The sequence below is a fragment of the Amblyomma americanum genome, chromosome 2, assembly GCF_052857255.1.
Source record: "Amblyomma americanum isolate KBUSLIRL-KWMA chromosome 2, ASM5285725v1, whole genome shotgun sequence".
Lineage (NCBI taxonomy): Eukaryota > Metazoa > Arthropoda > Arachnida > Ixodida > Ixodidae > Amblyomma > Amblyomma americanum.
In genome coordinates this window covers 184,277,662-184,292,534 of record NC_135498.1, presented here as the reverse complement: position 1 = coordinate 184,292,534, position 14,873 = coordinate 184,277,662, and the positions used below count along the sequence as shown (strand labels likewise).

The 14,873-nt window shown below is 51.5% G+C and overlaps 1 protein-coding gene across 1 annotated transcript in view; it reads right to left on the bottom strand.

Annotated features, from left to right (window-relative positions):
- LOC144122082 (neprilysin-1-like) overlaps nt 1-14,873 on the bottom strand; it is a 74,131-nt gene that overhangs the window by 46,231 nt on the left and 13,027 nt on the right. Inside the window, exons 7-13 of the mRNA XM_077655598.1 lie at nt 14,306-14,395; nt 13,169-13,386; nt 11,652-11,819; nt 7,749-7,832; nt 6,993-7,120; nt 1,306-1,537; nt 828-926 (exon numbers count right to left, since the gene is read on the bottom strand). Coding sequence (XP_077511724.1) covers nt 828-926; nt 1,306-1,537; nt 6,993-7,120; nt 7,749-7,832; nt 11,652-11,819; nt 13,169-13,386; nt 14,306-14,395 — 1,019 coding nt within the window. The remainder of the gene's footprint in view (nt 1-827; nt 927-1,305; nt 1,538-6,992; nt 7,121-7,748; nt 7,833-11,651; nt 11,820-13,168; nt 13,387-14,305; nt 14,396-14,873) is intronic.

Here is a 14,873-nt window from a genome sequence, read left to right as displayed (position 1 = left end):
GCTGGCGTCAATCTAAGCACCGCTGTCTGTCATTCGTGTTAATGTGAGGGCGGCTGTACAGCTTCGTAACAGATGTACCAGCACCGCCATCTCTCGGCCGTTGATGGTGGGGACCACTCTGTTTTCAGTCCCCGGTCCTCTCCTTTTGTCATGCCGCCGCCCGCAAGATCTGGCTTTGCGAAAGGCTCTTTTCTGGTCCGGCTTGGACCGAGACAGGCATTGACCCGACCCAAACGGAGCATAAAACAAAAATTTTCAGAAAATTCCACCTCTGTGCGAAATTTTAGCGCGAACAAGCCAGCCGATACGCCTAGCAAATTTTCTTTTGATTTTCTCTCCGCGAATCAACAGCCGGCAGTTCAGTGAATCTATAAGACGCATTCCACGTGAAATTGGCTTTAAAATAAATAAAGGGTAATTACTCATTAATTAATATCTAATGGAGCGCAGCCATACTTTCTCAGAATCTTCGCAACGAGAAACTCGTGGCCTGGGCATCGAACCCAGGATCAGCGCCTCTCCGGGGACACCTAGCTTGCCAGCCTAGCTAGCCAGAACAGCTAGCAGATGATAGAGTGAAAACAAATTGACAATCTGGAAGTAGGAACGGTGTTAGTCCAATGTATCAGAATGCGTCCGATTTATTTTGTAGGTGAACACCCTTTCTGCTCTGTTTTTGAGTTTCGCGTCACACTTAACTTGCACATCCATATTTTGTAGGATCCTAATGTGGAAGGCTAGCTTTGTTTTTGTTCAGGGGAACTAGGCTGCGCTCGGCTTAGTGTTCAAGCATTCGTCCCAAGGGAAGATGATGTTCGCATCGTTACCTTGTAGTTGCACACCGCGTAGTCGTCGATTCGCGACTTGGCATAGTCGCTGAAGAAGCTGCTGAAGGCGGACACGACTCCGGTGAACTTGGCGAAGTGCTGCGAGAACATTTCATGTTAGGCGTCTTACCACGGCCAGGCTAGCTGTGCAGTAGCAATAAAAAAAAAACAGGCCACAAAGCTGCCATAACAAGCACGAATGTGAATTGAACTGTTACTCTGCAACGCATCTCAACACAGGCGACCTGCCACACTTGAGCACTTAAACGAATAAAAAGCAAAAACGACTAATTTCTTCGTTATACGTTGAGCGGGTAAGCGAAGCAGCGTCTCCTCTTTAGTAGTCATCACGGCAAGTTCAAAAGTGCCCCAGACCAGGCGAACCAGCAGAGAGGAAGAGCGTTGGACGGAGAGGACGCCGTGAGAGATCAGGCAGGATCAGGCAGACACATGTGCGAGAGGCGAGCAGGCGACGTACGTTCTTGAAGTTGAGCGAGTTCTTCTTGGCGTAGTGCTCGAAGTGCAGCGAGTGCATGGTGAGCGCCATGACGGCGTCCACGCTGCGCAGGCAGACCCGCCAGCGCTCGGGCAGCTCGCTGTAGCCCAGCTCCCGCTCCCACTGCAGCTTGGCCAGCGACTGGGCACGCGTCGGCAGGAAGGCGGCCAGCGCGCACATCACCCGGTAACCGAGGTAGTTGAGCAGCGTGTGCCTGCGAACAAGGGCGGTAGTTAGTCCACTGCGACATCGCATTGGGCGATGTGGGTAGTATGGCAGGGACTAGTTCTGAGGTTCTTAAGACGGGCCAGCCTCGTACAGCTCTAAGCACCTTTTCGCCGCCGCAGGGAGTTTCTCCTCTTAAACTTCGTGCTCTGCAGTCCTTGCTCGCGATTTTTTTACTACAAGTTTTGCTTCCTCATCAAGTATGCATTTTTACAGGAACGAAAAGACGTCAGAGCTGAAACCAACCGTGCGTTCGACATTATTGCCTCAACCATAGCTTCTGGCGGAGTCCGCCAGTACCGGAAGGTCATCTGCATTGTCCAGGCTTCAGGAGTGCCGTGGTCAGCGATACTATTCGGGCGAATCCGGCTACGCTCAAGTCTGCTAACGGGTTAGGAGTAGGCATGCCACGCATCTTGATCACCACTTTCGCTTCCTCTTAGGGTGCCCACCAATTCACCTACAGGAGCCTTGTACAGTTATGGTTGAGCCAGCAGATTCTCTTCTTCGTTATAGCTACATATACAGTCACGAGAAATATGAGAGGGAGCAAACGTTCTGAAAAAATTGAGAATTTTCTTATTATTTACTTGCTAAATTTGACAGTGACTTTTGGATATTATACGTCAAGAAGAAAACTAACTACAAAACAGAGTAACCTGCGCTTTTGCCACATAAATATGAGTAATCAATGAATAAATGCTCAAACTTTGTACCCTCTAGTGTTTCTCTCCACTGTAGCGCAGGTATCATCGTGATCATCCCCCTGGCTATGTGCACTGCAGCACAGAGACCTCATTCAGGGGTTTCTTGCTCACCGTTGTCTCTCACCAGCCGTAGCGTAGTAAATTTTCTAAACCTCATCCCTCAACCTGAGCCTCTACCTTCCTCAGAGATGTTCCTGTTTCTTTCGCATGCATTCTGCTGCTCGAAGATAGCACGGGCTGTGTTCAGTTTGTATTTTGTGATCTGTATAGGTCCGTTTCCTCCTATTTGTTTAAACTACGGAATGCGATAAATCCACATTACTTCTTAAACCCTACGTGCCCCTTTCTACATCACAATGTCACACCCAGCATCTCCTTTCAGTGGCTGGTTGGGCTCCTCGGCCTCGTATAGAGCATTTTTGTTGTCTGCCAAACTTTGGCCCTGTAGTACTAGAAGGATTCATCGCTTTCACTCCTTGCTACTCAGATATTCACAAAAATCGGAGAGGACACTTAAGCTCCGCCTTAAATGACGCGATAGCGCAGTGAGTTGGGGTTTCCGTTCTCGGCAGTTTGACACCTTTGAACGTATGTTTTCAATTGTTTCAATTAACTAAATCATTAATTACACACTCTAAAGTTTCTTTATTAGTATTATCAAGCATTGGTTTTTCATTCTGAGCATTCTGACACCTTTCAACCCCTTTTCCAATTTTTTCATTTATTTTATTAATCAATGGATTACAATAATCTATTTCACTCGTCATCACCTATCACACACCAATCAGTCAGCAATCACTAGATCTACAGTTTACTAACATACGATTGTTTACGCAGCTTCCGATTATAGTTCGCCGGTTCCAATCCCTGCCGCGAGCTAGGCTCTAACTTAGCTAGTAAGTTAATGATGCACGAAACGCTGAATCGTACGACACCATCGGAACATTCTGCGGCAAAGGTTGGCATGATAAGATGTTTTTTACGCAGGCCCAAATTATTTCCGACGCGTGGTGCCGACTACGCCGACGGCTTTTCGACCGAACGAGCTGTATACTCTATCGCGTAATAACTTTCATGCAGTTTTGGAGTCTTCGAGAAGCGCTCCCGTCCTACGCAAAACGAGGCTACAATTTCCGTCATCCTCTACGCTAGTGTTGACATGATGAAACTGGCGGCGAAATTGGCCTGATTTCTCTATAAGCCAGACCACACCCTTCGCAAACTGATAGCGATAGACATACCACTCATCCCATGAAAAATTTGTATAAGATAAGAGTAGGCGGTAACCGTGAAGCGCTTGTTGCTAGCTGAGTCATTGCGTATTGCGCTTTTTTCTTTGCATGTCAGATCGTGTAGTGATGTGCAGACATTAGGATGTCGTAGGCCTCATAGCCCACATCAGAATAGCCCACAGAGAAATATCATAGCCTCATACCCCACAGAGAAATATCACATTACTACGGCTCGTCGAGTTTTACGCACAGCGGTCCCGTTGAAACACGCACTAATGGCAGAATGCTCTACCATCTACTTTTCGCGAGGTTGTTGGGTACTCCCGACCGGTAAGATCGTCCTGGTGCGTGACAAAACTGCTCCGCGTCAGCAGCGCATGTGACAGCGCTGCTGCTGGAGGAGAGATGTTTCCTGCAGTGGCTTCCACTCGGACCGCTCTTTGCGCGTGCTTGGAAACACGCCTGGTTAGGGTGGTGGTGGTGGTGGTGAAAACTTTTATTCCCAATCAATGCCGAGGGGGCAAAAACTCCTATTCATAGGCAAAGGACAGCCCTTCGAGCGCTATCCGCTTCCGGCCGTCGGTGATTACACGGCGCTGATGAGCAGCAGCGGAGCTGGCCAGGAGAGAGTCCCAGTGTGACTCCTCCTTGGTTTGGGATTGGGGGTGCGGAAAGGTAGCGCATGGGACGAGGACGTGAAGTCTCCCGGTTTACCGCAGATCTTAAAGGAAGGGAGGGACTGATCGGCGCAGTACCAGTAGTAGTGAGTAGTTTAATTAAAATAATGATAACAAGGAATAAATTTGCTAGCCCCGGTATCTGCCATCGATACGGAAGCACCTGACCTGCGGCAACGGCAATAATGGATAGCAGGAAGAATGGAGAAATGAAATGAATGAAGTGAGGAGCAGGTAGAAAGGACAGGGGCGGAGGGCATGAAGGATAATTGGGTATAGAGCAGTTCGGGTCTGGAGTCGGTGCCGGTGGGAGGCGTGGGTTAGGGCTAAGGATGGCGCCGGTGGTGCGTTAACGCACCGGTTATCTCGGGGGGGGGGGGGGGGGGGGGTAAGGATGTTTCCGAAGGTAAGCACACGCTCCTGGGATGGCGGACGGGGTCCAACTCCGGTCCGGAAAGTGAGACCTCGGGCGAGGAAGTGGACGTCCTCGTTACCAGGGAGGCCTGCGTGTGCGGTGGTGCAGGCAAGGCTTACGGAGCGGGTTGAGTGCCAGAAGCGTAGAACGCAAGCCGCGGTGCGGGGTACCAGGCCTTTGGCGAAATTGGATAGGGTTTATTTCGAGTCGGAGAGAATTTTGGTGGCAGAGGTGGAAATTAGTGCGAGTGCAATGACCGCCTCCTCTGCAATTTCGGATCAGTCTGTGGTGAAGAATCCTAATGCGAGTAATCGGGCCTCATTGTTAGCGACGGCGAAGACCATGCGTGAGCCCGACGAGTACGCTGCCACGTCCACGTAGGCTGCCTTGAAACTGTCGCCGTACAGCTTGTGCGGGGCTTTGGCGCGGGCTGCCCTGAGTTCTCTGTCGTGCTCGGGGTCCATGTTCTTAGGGATGGGAAGGATGATGAGATGAGAGTGCAGGTCTGGAGGTAGGGGGATGGGACCCCCTCGGTAGGATTAGTGATGGGGAGATGCTTAGCTGAGAGAGTAGAGTGCGACTTGCCGCGGTACTCGACAGGCGAGTCAGCGGTGCTGTTAGGGTGGCTTCTCCCAGTTCCTTAAACGTGTTGTGGGTACCGAGGTTGAGAAGCCGGGGCTGGTTTGTGCGCTCGGCTACTGAGCCGGAGTACCTGGGTTCGAACACGACCGCGGCGACCTCGTTACGATGCAGGCGAAACGCAAAAGGCGCCGGCGTGCTGTGTGATGTAAGCTCATGTTTTTAAGATTTCCAGGTGGTCGAAATTATTTCACAGCCCTCCGGCCCTGCACTACGGCATCTTTTTCTCTTTTTTGTAGCGATAGCTACATTACGGTAGCATTTCGAGGCTACAGCATGGCGGCGCCGCCACGCTGTCACGTGGTTGGTCACTTGGGGCGGAGCAGCTGCTGACTGCGCGGCGCCGTGGCTGATCACGTGGTTCGTCCCCTGGCTGGTCACGAGACCAGCAACGTGGTGCGGAGCAGCTGCTGCTGCCGGCAGCGTGACACGCCGGCGAAACCAAGCTGCCACAGCTGTGCGCATGCGCTGTGTCAAGTGGTACGAAGATGAAGAAGGAACGCCCAGCGAAACGGGGCGGCAAAAGATTGACTTTGCACTTTAACTGAGCAAGTTCCACTCGGCCAGCTGTAGCTATCGCGTCACTAGCTAAAGCACCGCCATTTTGTTTTCACTCCCACCTTCCTCCCTTCCCTCAACGCGCGGTTGAAGCATCCACCAAGAAATGCGACAGTTACTGCGCCATTTCCTTTCCAAACGAAAAAAAAACTTTTTAACATGGCTGGGTGTGAAGAGGAATCGAAGAGAGTGGTGCAGTCGTCTGCAACTCTCTCTGGCTTCTACGAAAAACGTTGCAAACGAGCTTTTGTTGCGGCATTTCTTTTTAGTAGCTTGACTCGAGGACCCATGTAGAATCCAATTATGAACGGAAACCGGAAAAGAAGACCGAAAGCAAACAAGTAAGGATATTCACTGCTTTGCGTATGCAACGGCGGTGACAAAATTATTTCGTTGATTCATTACTGCTGAGCGAAAACCACGAACACGAAGGAAAAAACACCTATTGACACGGACAATGTTCCTTATGTGTTCCTTATTTTCGCGCTGCAGTTATGCCTCAAGAAAGTAACGAACGTGCCCAAAAGCCTCTTTTACTAGATTAAGCCGTAGAGTCTGCTCCTCTCCTCGACGCGAAATGGTTATGTTTTCGTTTCCGTTAATTTTTTTTTTCCTTTCCTGAAAACCATCTATCTTTCGCCGTACCCACCCCCCCTTCCCTCCCCAAATTGTGGGAGCGATGAACCACCCGGTGCGTAGCAGCAACTCGTGCTGCAGTTCATAGGCCCTTTTAGGGCAGTGCTAACATTTGTGTCGCACGTATTGGTTCTCGGACGACCCCTGACGGAACCTAAATTTCCAGAGGTGCCCTGAGGTTTTGCCCGTCCCGCGGAAGAGGGCCATGCGGCAGGCGAAATAATATGGCTTTTGAACCTCCTAACTTCAAGCGCCGTTGTTAGCTGCTGCTGCATCCAGGCTGACAGCGAACAGTTTTGGGAAGGTCTACAATCCAGATTCAAAAGAGCAGCAGTGCATGCTTGTTCCTTTTTTTGTTTTACGCTTTTCAGTTACGCAACTGCTCGGATGGCCAAGCCAGACTTCTAAAACGAAGCTGCACTCAAAAAGAAAGTGCCTGCGACCGGTGGGCCGAGAGCCGCTAACGTCTTCTTTACTATAGCAACGCCAAGCATGCGAAAACCGCAGTGGGAGTGAAAGCCGCTGCAGAAAACCTTTCCCCTTCTGGAGAGGCAGCAGCTACACTCAGAGGCGCCCGCACCTGGTGGTGGTCTCGAGTATCTTCATGAGCTTCTCGAGGAACTTTGGCGACTTGACGATGACCGTTGCGTTGCCCGTCACGGCATGATCGTCGTCGAACAGCGCCGACAGGAAGGCCGCCCAGCTCCACTGGGTGACAGGAGCGAAATGACGGAGGCCAGCGTAGGAAGAGAGATTATGGGCTGCTGTATATATTTTTTCCTTTCAAATGGAACACTAAGTCAGCACACGGAATGCGTACCTACAATTGTAAAGGAACAGACGCAAACACAAAAGTTGCAACATAAGCTGCGGCAAATGTAAAATGTAATGCTATAGCTTAGATTTTACATTTGTCGCAGCTTATGTTACGGGATATGTTATATAGGAGAGAGATAGGAGTATCAGTTGTAAGAGAGATACGAGCATGAGATTTATGAGAGATATGAGTTTGAAAAATATGAGACATGCGAGTATGAGAAGTATTAAGAAGTTAACAGTACGAGATGTATGAGAGAGTTACGAGTATGAGAGATAACGAGTATGAGATGTCCGAAAGGAGACACAAATGTGAGATGTGCGAGAACCATTGGAGTATGAGATGTACAGAGCAGATACGAGTATAAGATGTGTGAGACGGAAGGAAAAAATTATAATCTAGCGTGTGGAATGCGATTCACATTCCGCACTTTAGGTTACAATTTTTCACATCCCTTCTTCCATCCGTATTTTTTCCCATGCGCAGATAGGCCTGCCACGTCGCTTAGTAGGAGCTTACGTTGTCGGCCGTCAGTAGTTCGTCCAGGGTGACCACTTCGAACTGCGCCGACTCCGGCAGCCAACCCGAAGTACCGTCCATGCCCTGCACGTCATGCGAACACATGCGTAACTCACACCCACGGCAGCGACTCAGGGTTTAGCACGAAAGAGGGCATCCACGGGTGTCCTCCCTCCGAAAAGCACGCGAACTCCTGGAACTCATTTCTCCTCGAGTCAGTCGACAAGCGGCTGGACTTCATTTGCCTTTCGCGCTTACAGAATAATAGGAAGCTCAGCCAGCTTACGGAGAGCCTTCGGGCCAGCCATCGCCATAGATGCAATCTTTTATAAGTGTAATGAGACATGCGCTGTTAAAGTTTGGACGCATCGAATGCGGCCAAACGCAAGCATGTTAGTCAAGTGCTGTCTCTGTTAAAGAAAGCTGGACAAGTTTGTGCAGGTTCATTACAGGCAACAGCGAGACGAAATACAGATATGAGGGTAGAAAGAGATGGAACTAGCGCTTGATCCGTTTCCTTTGTTCCTTTCGCTCTGTGCTCGAACTTCCACGGTCTACCATGGTGATACTTCGGTCAACGTTCTTGTTGAGGTACTGATCGTCTACGCAGGGAGCGCACGCCATGGCAGTATTTGTAAAGGCAAGACGAAGACGGAAAAGGGGACGAGTGGCCAAAGGCAGCTTTGCAGAGTCGAGAGCATTCGTGTGTGCGCTGTATTGCTTTTCCTCGTTTTATGCAATGAAGCCGTCGGTGACTCACTCTCTGCTGTTTCACCACACGTTAACAAGACGATGTTTGCCAAAATCCCACTCATAAATGCGTCGGAATTCCGCGGTACCTCGACAGGCGCTGTGGGGACCTGTCCTGCAGCCCCTGAGTATGCTTTCCCGCGAGGCACCTTGCAGCGGCAGTCTCACCTCGAGGCTGAGCGCATTCCCTTGTCAGTTACATTAACTGGCAAGAGAGGGCGCCAGCATCGCTGCGCGGGAGACTGCCGAAGCCAGCGCGCGGGAGAGGAAGGCTTCGGCCGGGATCGTCGGCGCGAGCGGACGTGTCGCTCGCGGCTCTGCTCTTCGCCGGAGGGGCGAGGAAGCGACGGGGAGACAGGCTCCCGTACTCGTCTCGTTCGGCCTTCGGAGTATATATCCCTTGCCCTAGCGCGGGCGAACATTCGCTCGGAACCTTGATGGTGAGTCGGACGACCTCGACTCATTAGCGTACCTTGTTGCTAGCTGGCGTTATTGTTGCCGTTGCAATAAATGCCTGTTTGTGTCAGCCAATGTGTCGTTCCTTTGTTCCCTCAGAGCAAGGCCCGCCGTGGTTGGCGTGCGCTCGGTAGCGTACGCGATCACGGGGTGGGGTCTGGGCGGCTTTGGACCGTGTCAGCCGCGATTGAGTGGGGAGAACGTACTTATCTCCCCGTGTCAACCCCACATCTGGCAGTCCAACGTGGAGTCAGCTCTTGGAACATTGGACGACTGTCGGTTCGGTTCGAGGAACGCTCCTTGTCCGGACTTGACAAGTTCTAGGCCTGGAGTGAATTTTGATCGCTGGGACCAGCGGCATGCTTTCTTGAGTGCAAGGTGAATCGCGCTGCGGCATGTTTGAACTTTTCGACATGCTCAGCACATTTTTCCCTGGATTTTCTTCATGAGAATCACTTGGTCCGCATCGAGGGAGCGCGAGGCCTAGCGCCAGCGGAGTTGCCGAGCCCGAAGCGAGTGAGTACGAAAGCCGCGTGGGTGGTCCGAGTTTGTGTATATATTTTCTCTACTGTCTCTTTTTCAACTCTGGGAGTCACGGCTCTGGGAGCCGGGTGGCCTGGGGCAAAGGGTGCCGCTACGAGCTCGCTGGTATTGCAGCTCGGCACCGGGCGCTCCGACACCGTCCGGTACTGTTGGCGCCGACCGCTCAGAAGCTGCTTTGTGCAGTGAGGAGGGTAGGACCACCCCACAAAGCTGATGTCTCCTCGCGGCTGCGCGCACGTAACTCGTTTCGGGTCTTTGTTGTGTTCACGGTAATTGTCGGAGCGGTAGTTAGACCTAATGCCTTTCGGAGCTGCCTGCACCACGTCAGAAGAGGCACGACCACCGGACCGTGGTGCTGAGAGGGGGCGCACTTTGCTGACCGCCCGTATTTTTTTTGTACCCTCGAACGAACTGAGCAGTCTCGTTCAACTCAAGAAAGGGCTTTGTTCACTCGAACTTTGCGTTTGCACAGCCGCCGACACGTTTTGCTAGCGAGTTAGGCATTGCGCCGCGAGGCCGTTGCGGATGCCGTTTACCCTCTCGTGACCTACGTTAAAGGCACGCCGAGAGCGTTTCGGCAATTTTGCAGATCAGGTGGAGACACCCAGGCTTGCTGTCCGGTGCACATCGTCTCGCTGCCACCTGCTGCGACGGAGCGGCCTGTATCCTGTTCGCCGCATCCATCCGGGGCAGCTGTGGCGAGACCAGTCAGCAGTCACCTACGGCTGCTACTGCCCTGGCGACTACTGCAGAATCCTGGCCTGCAGTTTTCCCACCGTCCTTCGATTCGCGGGCCTACGGACACGGTAGTCCGCGGGCCATGAGAGTCGTCCCTGCGGAGACCTTCACGCCGCCTTCGGAATACCGCGGAAGTCTGCGTGGACGCTGTCGGCGTGACCTCCGCTGCAAGACGTGCCTCAAAGACATGAAGACCAGGAGGCTCCTCCATAGCATGTACTTTCAGGCGCGTGGGTCTATTTAAGGTTGGGGGGATGTGGTGACCTGCTCTGCAGCCCCCTGAGTTTGCTTTCCCGCGAGGCAGCTTGCAGCGGCAGTCTCACCTCGAGGCTGAGCGCATTCCCTTGTCAGTTACATTAACTGGCAAGCGAGGGCGCCAGCATCGCTGCGCGGGAGACTGCCGAAGCCAGCGCGCGGGAGAGGGGGGCTTCGGCCGGGATCGTCGGCGCGAGCGGACTTGTCGCTCGCGGCTCTGCTCTTCGCCAGAGGGGCGAGGAAGCAACGGGGAGACAGGCTCCCGTACTCTTCCCGTCCGGCCTTCGGAGCATATATCCCTTGCCCTAGCGCGGGAGAATATTCGCTCGGAACCTTGCTGGTGAGTCGGACGACCTCGATTCAATAGCGTACCTTGTTGCTAGCTCGCGTTATTGTTGCCGTAGCAATAAATTAGTGTTTGTGTCAGCCAATGTGTCGTTCCTTTGTTCCCTCAGAGCAAGGCCCGCCGTGGTAGGCGTGCGCTCGGTAGCGTGCGCGATCACGGGGTGGGGCTCGGGGGGCTTTGAACCGTGTCAGCCGCGATTGAGTGGGGAGAACGTTCTCATCTCCCCATGTCAACCCCACAGCGCCAAATAGTATTGGTAGGAGAGAACAACTACTATTCGTCCATGAATAAAGTTACAGGCGTCTGGTTCCTCTTGTCTGTTTCATTCTTGGTTTTGCTTTGAGTCCTTGTGTTACTCGCAAAATGCAGTCTACGTAGCGTACACTGAACGAGTGCATGCCGCAAACGCCTGTTCCAGAGAATCTACTTCAGAACGTGTAAATTTCTTGGTTTGTGTTAAAACAACGTTACGCATCTGACAAATGCTACAATGACTGCGTGGAATACCTACAAAACCTCTGAGCTTTTTTTGAGCGCTTTATTGAAAACGTCGAAAGCGGACACAAGTACCACAGTGTATTATTTCATTCTACAAAACATCTGATAAGACTTGTGATGCAGGTTGGGTTTTATTGTGGCGATCGTCTCGCTACCAATGCATGCTGAGAGCTCTGAAAGCCCTCGTTCGAATGCTTTGCGGGAATGACACAACAGATTAAAAGGCAGCATTATCTGCATTTGGCCATTTTTGTCAGCACTCTTATTTCTCATTAAAATGCAAGACGCTCATTCCGTCACTCTCGGTGCGCCCTCACCTCGGCCAGCTGCTGCTCCAGGTCAACAATCTCGGCGGCCAGAGACAACGAGTCGTTGCGCTCGTTGACGAAGTTGAGCGCGTCGGTGACCAGCTGCCGGTAGCCGGCCAGGTCGAACGACACGTCGAAGTACCGATGACGCGTCAGCGACAGCTCGGGCTCGTCGATCTGCGCAAGGCCAGTTTGAGCTTTCAAGGGGTGCGCAGAAAAAGAATCGTCCCCACGCTGACAAGAGGAATTGGCAGCAGGACTGGTGCGCTGTGCAGCACACTGGACTGCCTCTCACGAGACAGTCCTTTGAATCAGCTGACCGTTGTTTTAAGGCGAAAGCCTTTAATGACTCATACTGTCGTCCGTCCATTAACAGAGGGTTTCACTCGTTTTAACTACGGAACTAAGAAAAGATAGGAGAAAACCAGTGGTTGCTTCAGATAGAGGAGGAAAAAATGAACCTAGAAGCCACGTTTGATGACTGTAAAGTAATTGGTTAATTCATTATAGCCAAAAATGTTAAAATTACGTCTAAATATCGCGGTCGTCAATATAGCCACGGGAACGGTGTGACGTCGCATCCACCGATAATCTTCACGGCATAGTGAAAATTGTCACAGAATGGTCGGAAAAACGTCGAATTTGTGTCCAATTAGACGGAAAATGTGTAATTAAGCGTAATTAATACTTAAAATCTCCGAAATATGTACAATTTGGGTATCGATATACCCACGGGAACGGTGTGACGTCACATCCACTGGAAGTCGTTACGATATAGTGAAAATTGCCACAGAATGGTCAGCTTTCGCCTCTCAACACTTCAGTTGCCAATGTGTCTCGCCGAATTTTTTAACACCTGGAGCAGGACGGCCCCCTAAAGCACATAAATACAATCATGTCATTAAGTGCAAAGTGAGGTTCACTGCATAGCGACAGAAAAGCAGCCTGTCCCACTAATCTCTATCCTCTCCCTTTCTCGCTACGCATCGCGAAGCTGGGGCGACGGTACACATTTGAGGAGCGTCTTACTGCAGGACAGTTGACGCTGTGAGCGGAAAGTATACCCATTATAGCCATGGAAATGGCTTCTCGCTTCAGAGAAAACACATTTGATGTAACTTGGCTTTGCATTGCGATCGAAAGCCGGAAGTAAATAATGGTTGGCCTTGAATGTTACCATTGTAAGCAGGCTCGTCGTGTTTTTCAGCGATGTCGCTCACGTCTGTAAGCTTGCAACGCAACAGCAAAGCGCAGAACCAGCAAAGGCCAGCTCATGTATATGTGCGGCTGGAAGGAGGAGGCTTTTGAAAGAACTTTCTTCCAGTGCTTGCATTACGGCTTCAATGTTCAACGTGCATTAGTGTCGCGGCTGCTATTGTCTCTTTTCACAGAGGGCCCAGAAGCTTATCAAAGTCATCAGAGCTTTCCTTTTGGTGTCCGTTGCCTTCTGTTTGCAAGATAAAGATGACTGGCAGTTTATTGATTGATTGATTTGATTGGTTAGTTGATTGATTGAAGCCACTAGCCTGAAGGGTGACTGCGCCGGTGGCGTCCGCGCTCACGCTGACGTGGGCGAACGGGTGTATGGCCAGGTCTCGCACCAGCATGCCGGTGATCTCCTCCAGGTCCGGCTCGGGCCCGGACTCCGGCGGCGGCGCGCTACCGGCGGCCAAAGGCCACCGGTCCAGGTACAGGTGCCGGAACACGTTCCGCAACGGACCGAAGCCCTTCATGTCGATGGAGTCTGCGCCAAAAGGGAAGACAGGCTCGTACAAAGGACACCATGAGGTTAAACCATAAGACTTGAGCAGACAGGCGTGGAGGGTGGCCAGCGCCAAAGCTCGTGGCCATATGTGCTTGTATGACCAGGGGATCCGCCCCTTGTCACAGCGTTCGTTTTCGACATGCGTGTAGTGCTCTCTACAATGAACAACATACTTCGCAGATTTTCAGCTTTGACTAAAAGCTGATTTTCACTTGAGTCGCACACAGCCTCTCTCACCGCTGCTTCATTCATCCAGGATGGCACCCTTCTGTGTTGGTTTACTATGCTGTCCTCGGCACGTTTCATGAGACATGGTGCGAGGTGCAGCCATGAAGGCGCCAACTCTCACAAAGGCTTTCGGGGCAGAAGCACGGGACGTCAGCGAGACTGGCCGTCATGTTCACCCCGCTCGACTATTTCACCCTTACTGGTTCGGTAGTCTCTACGAGTGGCCGGGCATCACCGCGATTCCACTTTTACGAAAGTGAACCGTTTTTCAGCTGGAAAGCGCAGACAACGAAAACTGTCAGTCGATTTGGGTAAGTAGGCCAAATGCGGATATTTGCGCTAGCAGGACGTCAATTGTCGGTTGGATATGGCCTGCTGGTTGGTACCAGGCTGCCTCGTAATTAGCACGCCAACTTCTTCCGTTTATCTACTGTGTAACCATCATTCCAATCACGTTCTCCTCCTAACCACTGCTGCTCATCACGCTTAGGGGTGGTGCCGCCTAAGAAGCGCCCCAGGTTCTCGCCAGGTTACCACCGGCTACAGCTTGGCAAGTAAGCCACCCGGTGGGCAGTTGAGCAGCCTGCCACAAAACCGGCTTCAGACAGACAACACCCAAATGCAGGGAAGCGCCACTAGAAGCGCTAGCGCACAGAAAGGAAATCCTTACCCGTGTCCTCGCAGGCCTTCAATAGAGCGAATATTTTCGTCGTGGGCAGGCTTTTATTCGCCATTAGGTCCTTGTATATTCGGGCGAAATCTGCGACAGAGACAACAAGGCTAGGTTATCGGGCAGGCTGCACCAAAAGCACGTGCCACAGGCCCCAAAGTCTGCCTTCGATGGTGCTGGACCACTCAGCGTGTATCGTGCTGGTATCTGCATGAGCTCCGCTATTCTTGCTGCTTTTATTTTTTACGAAGCTGTTTGGTGAGATTGGTCTGACTAATTTGTGAGTAAAAATACGAGCAGGAACTGCTTCGCACAGTCCTGGACGCAATAATGTATTTTTAAATAGTAGTAAAATCGGAAACTCACGTCTCCACGGAAAAAAATATATTAGCTTCCCAAACGACGTCAGTGCCTTGTTTTCAATGTCATTGTCATCAAGGTTGTTTGTAATCGCCATTGTAGAATTACTACACAATCAGCGCTTCGTTTTTGCGCTGGTGAAGGAGCATCTGATGATGGGTAAAATAATGCAAATGGTGCCTTCAGTTACAGGTCGGCCTGAACTGCA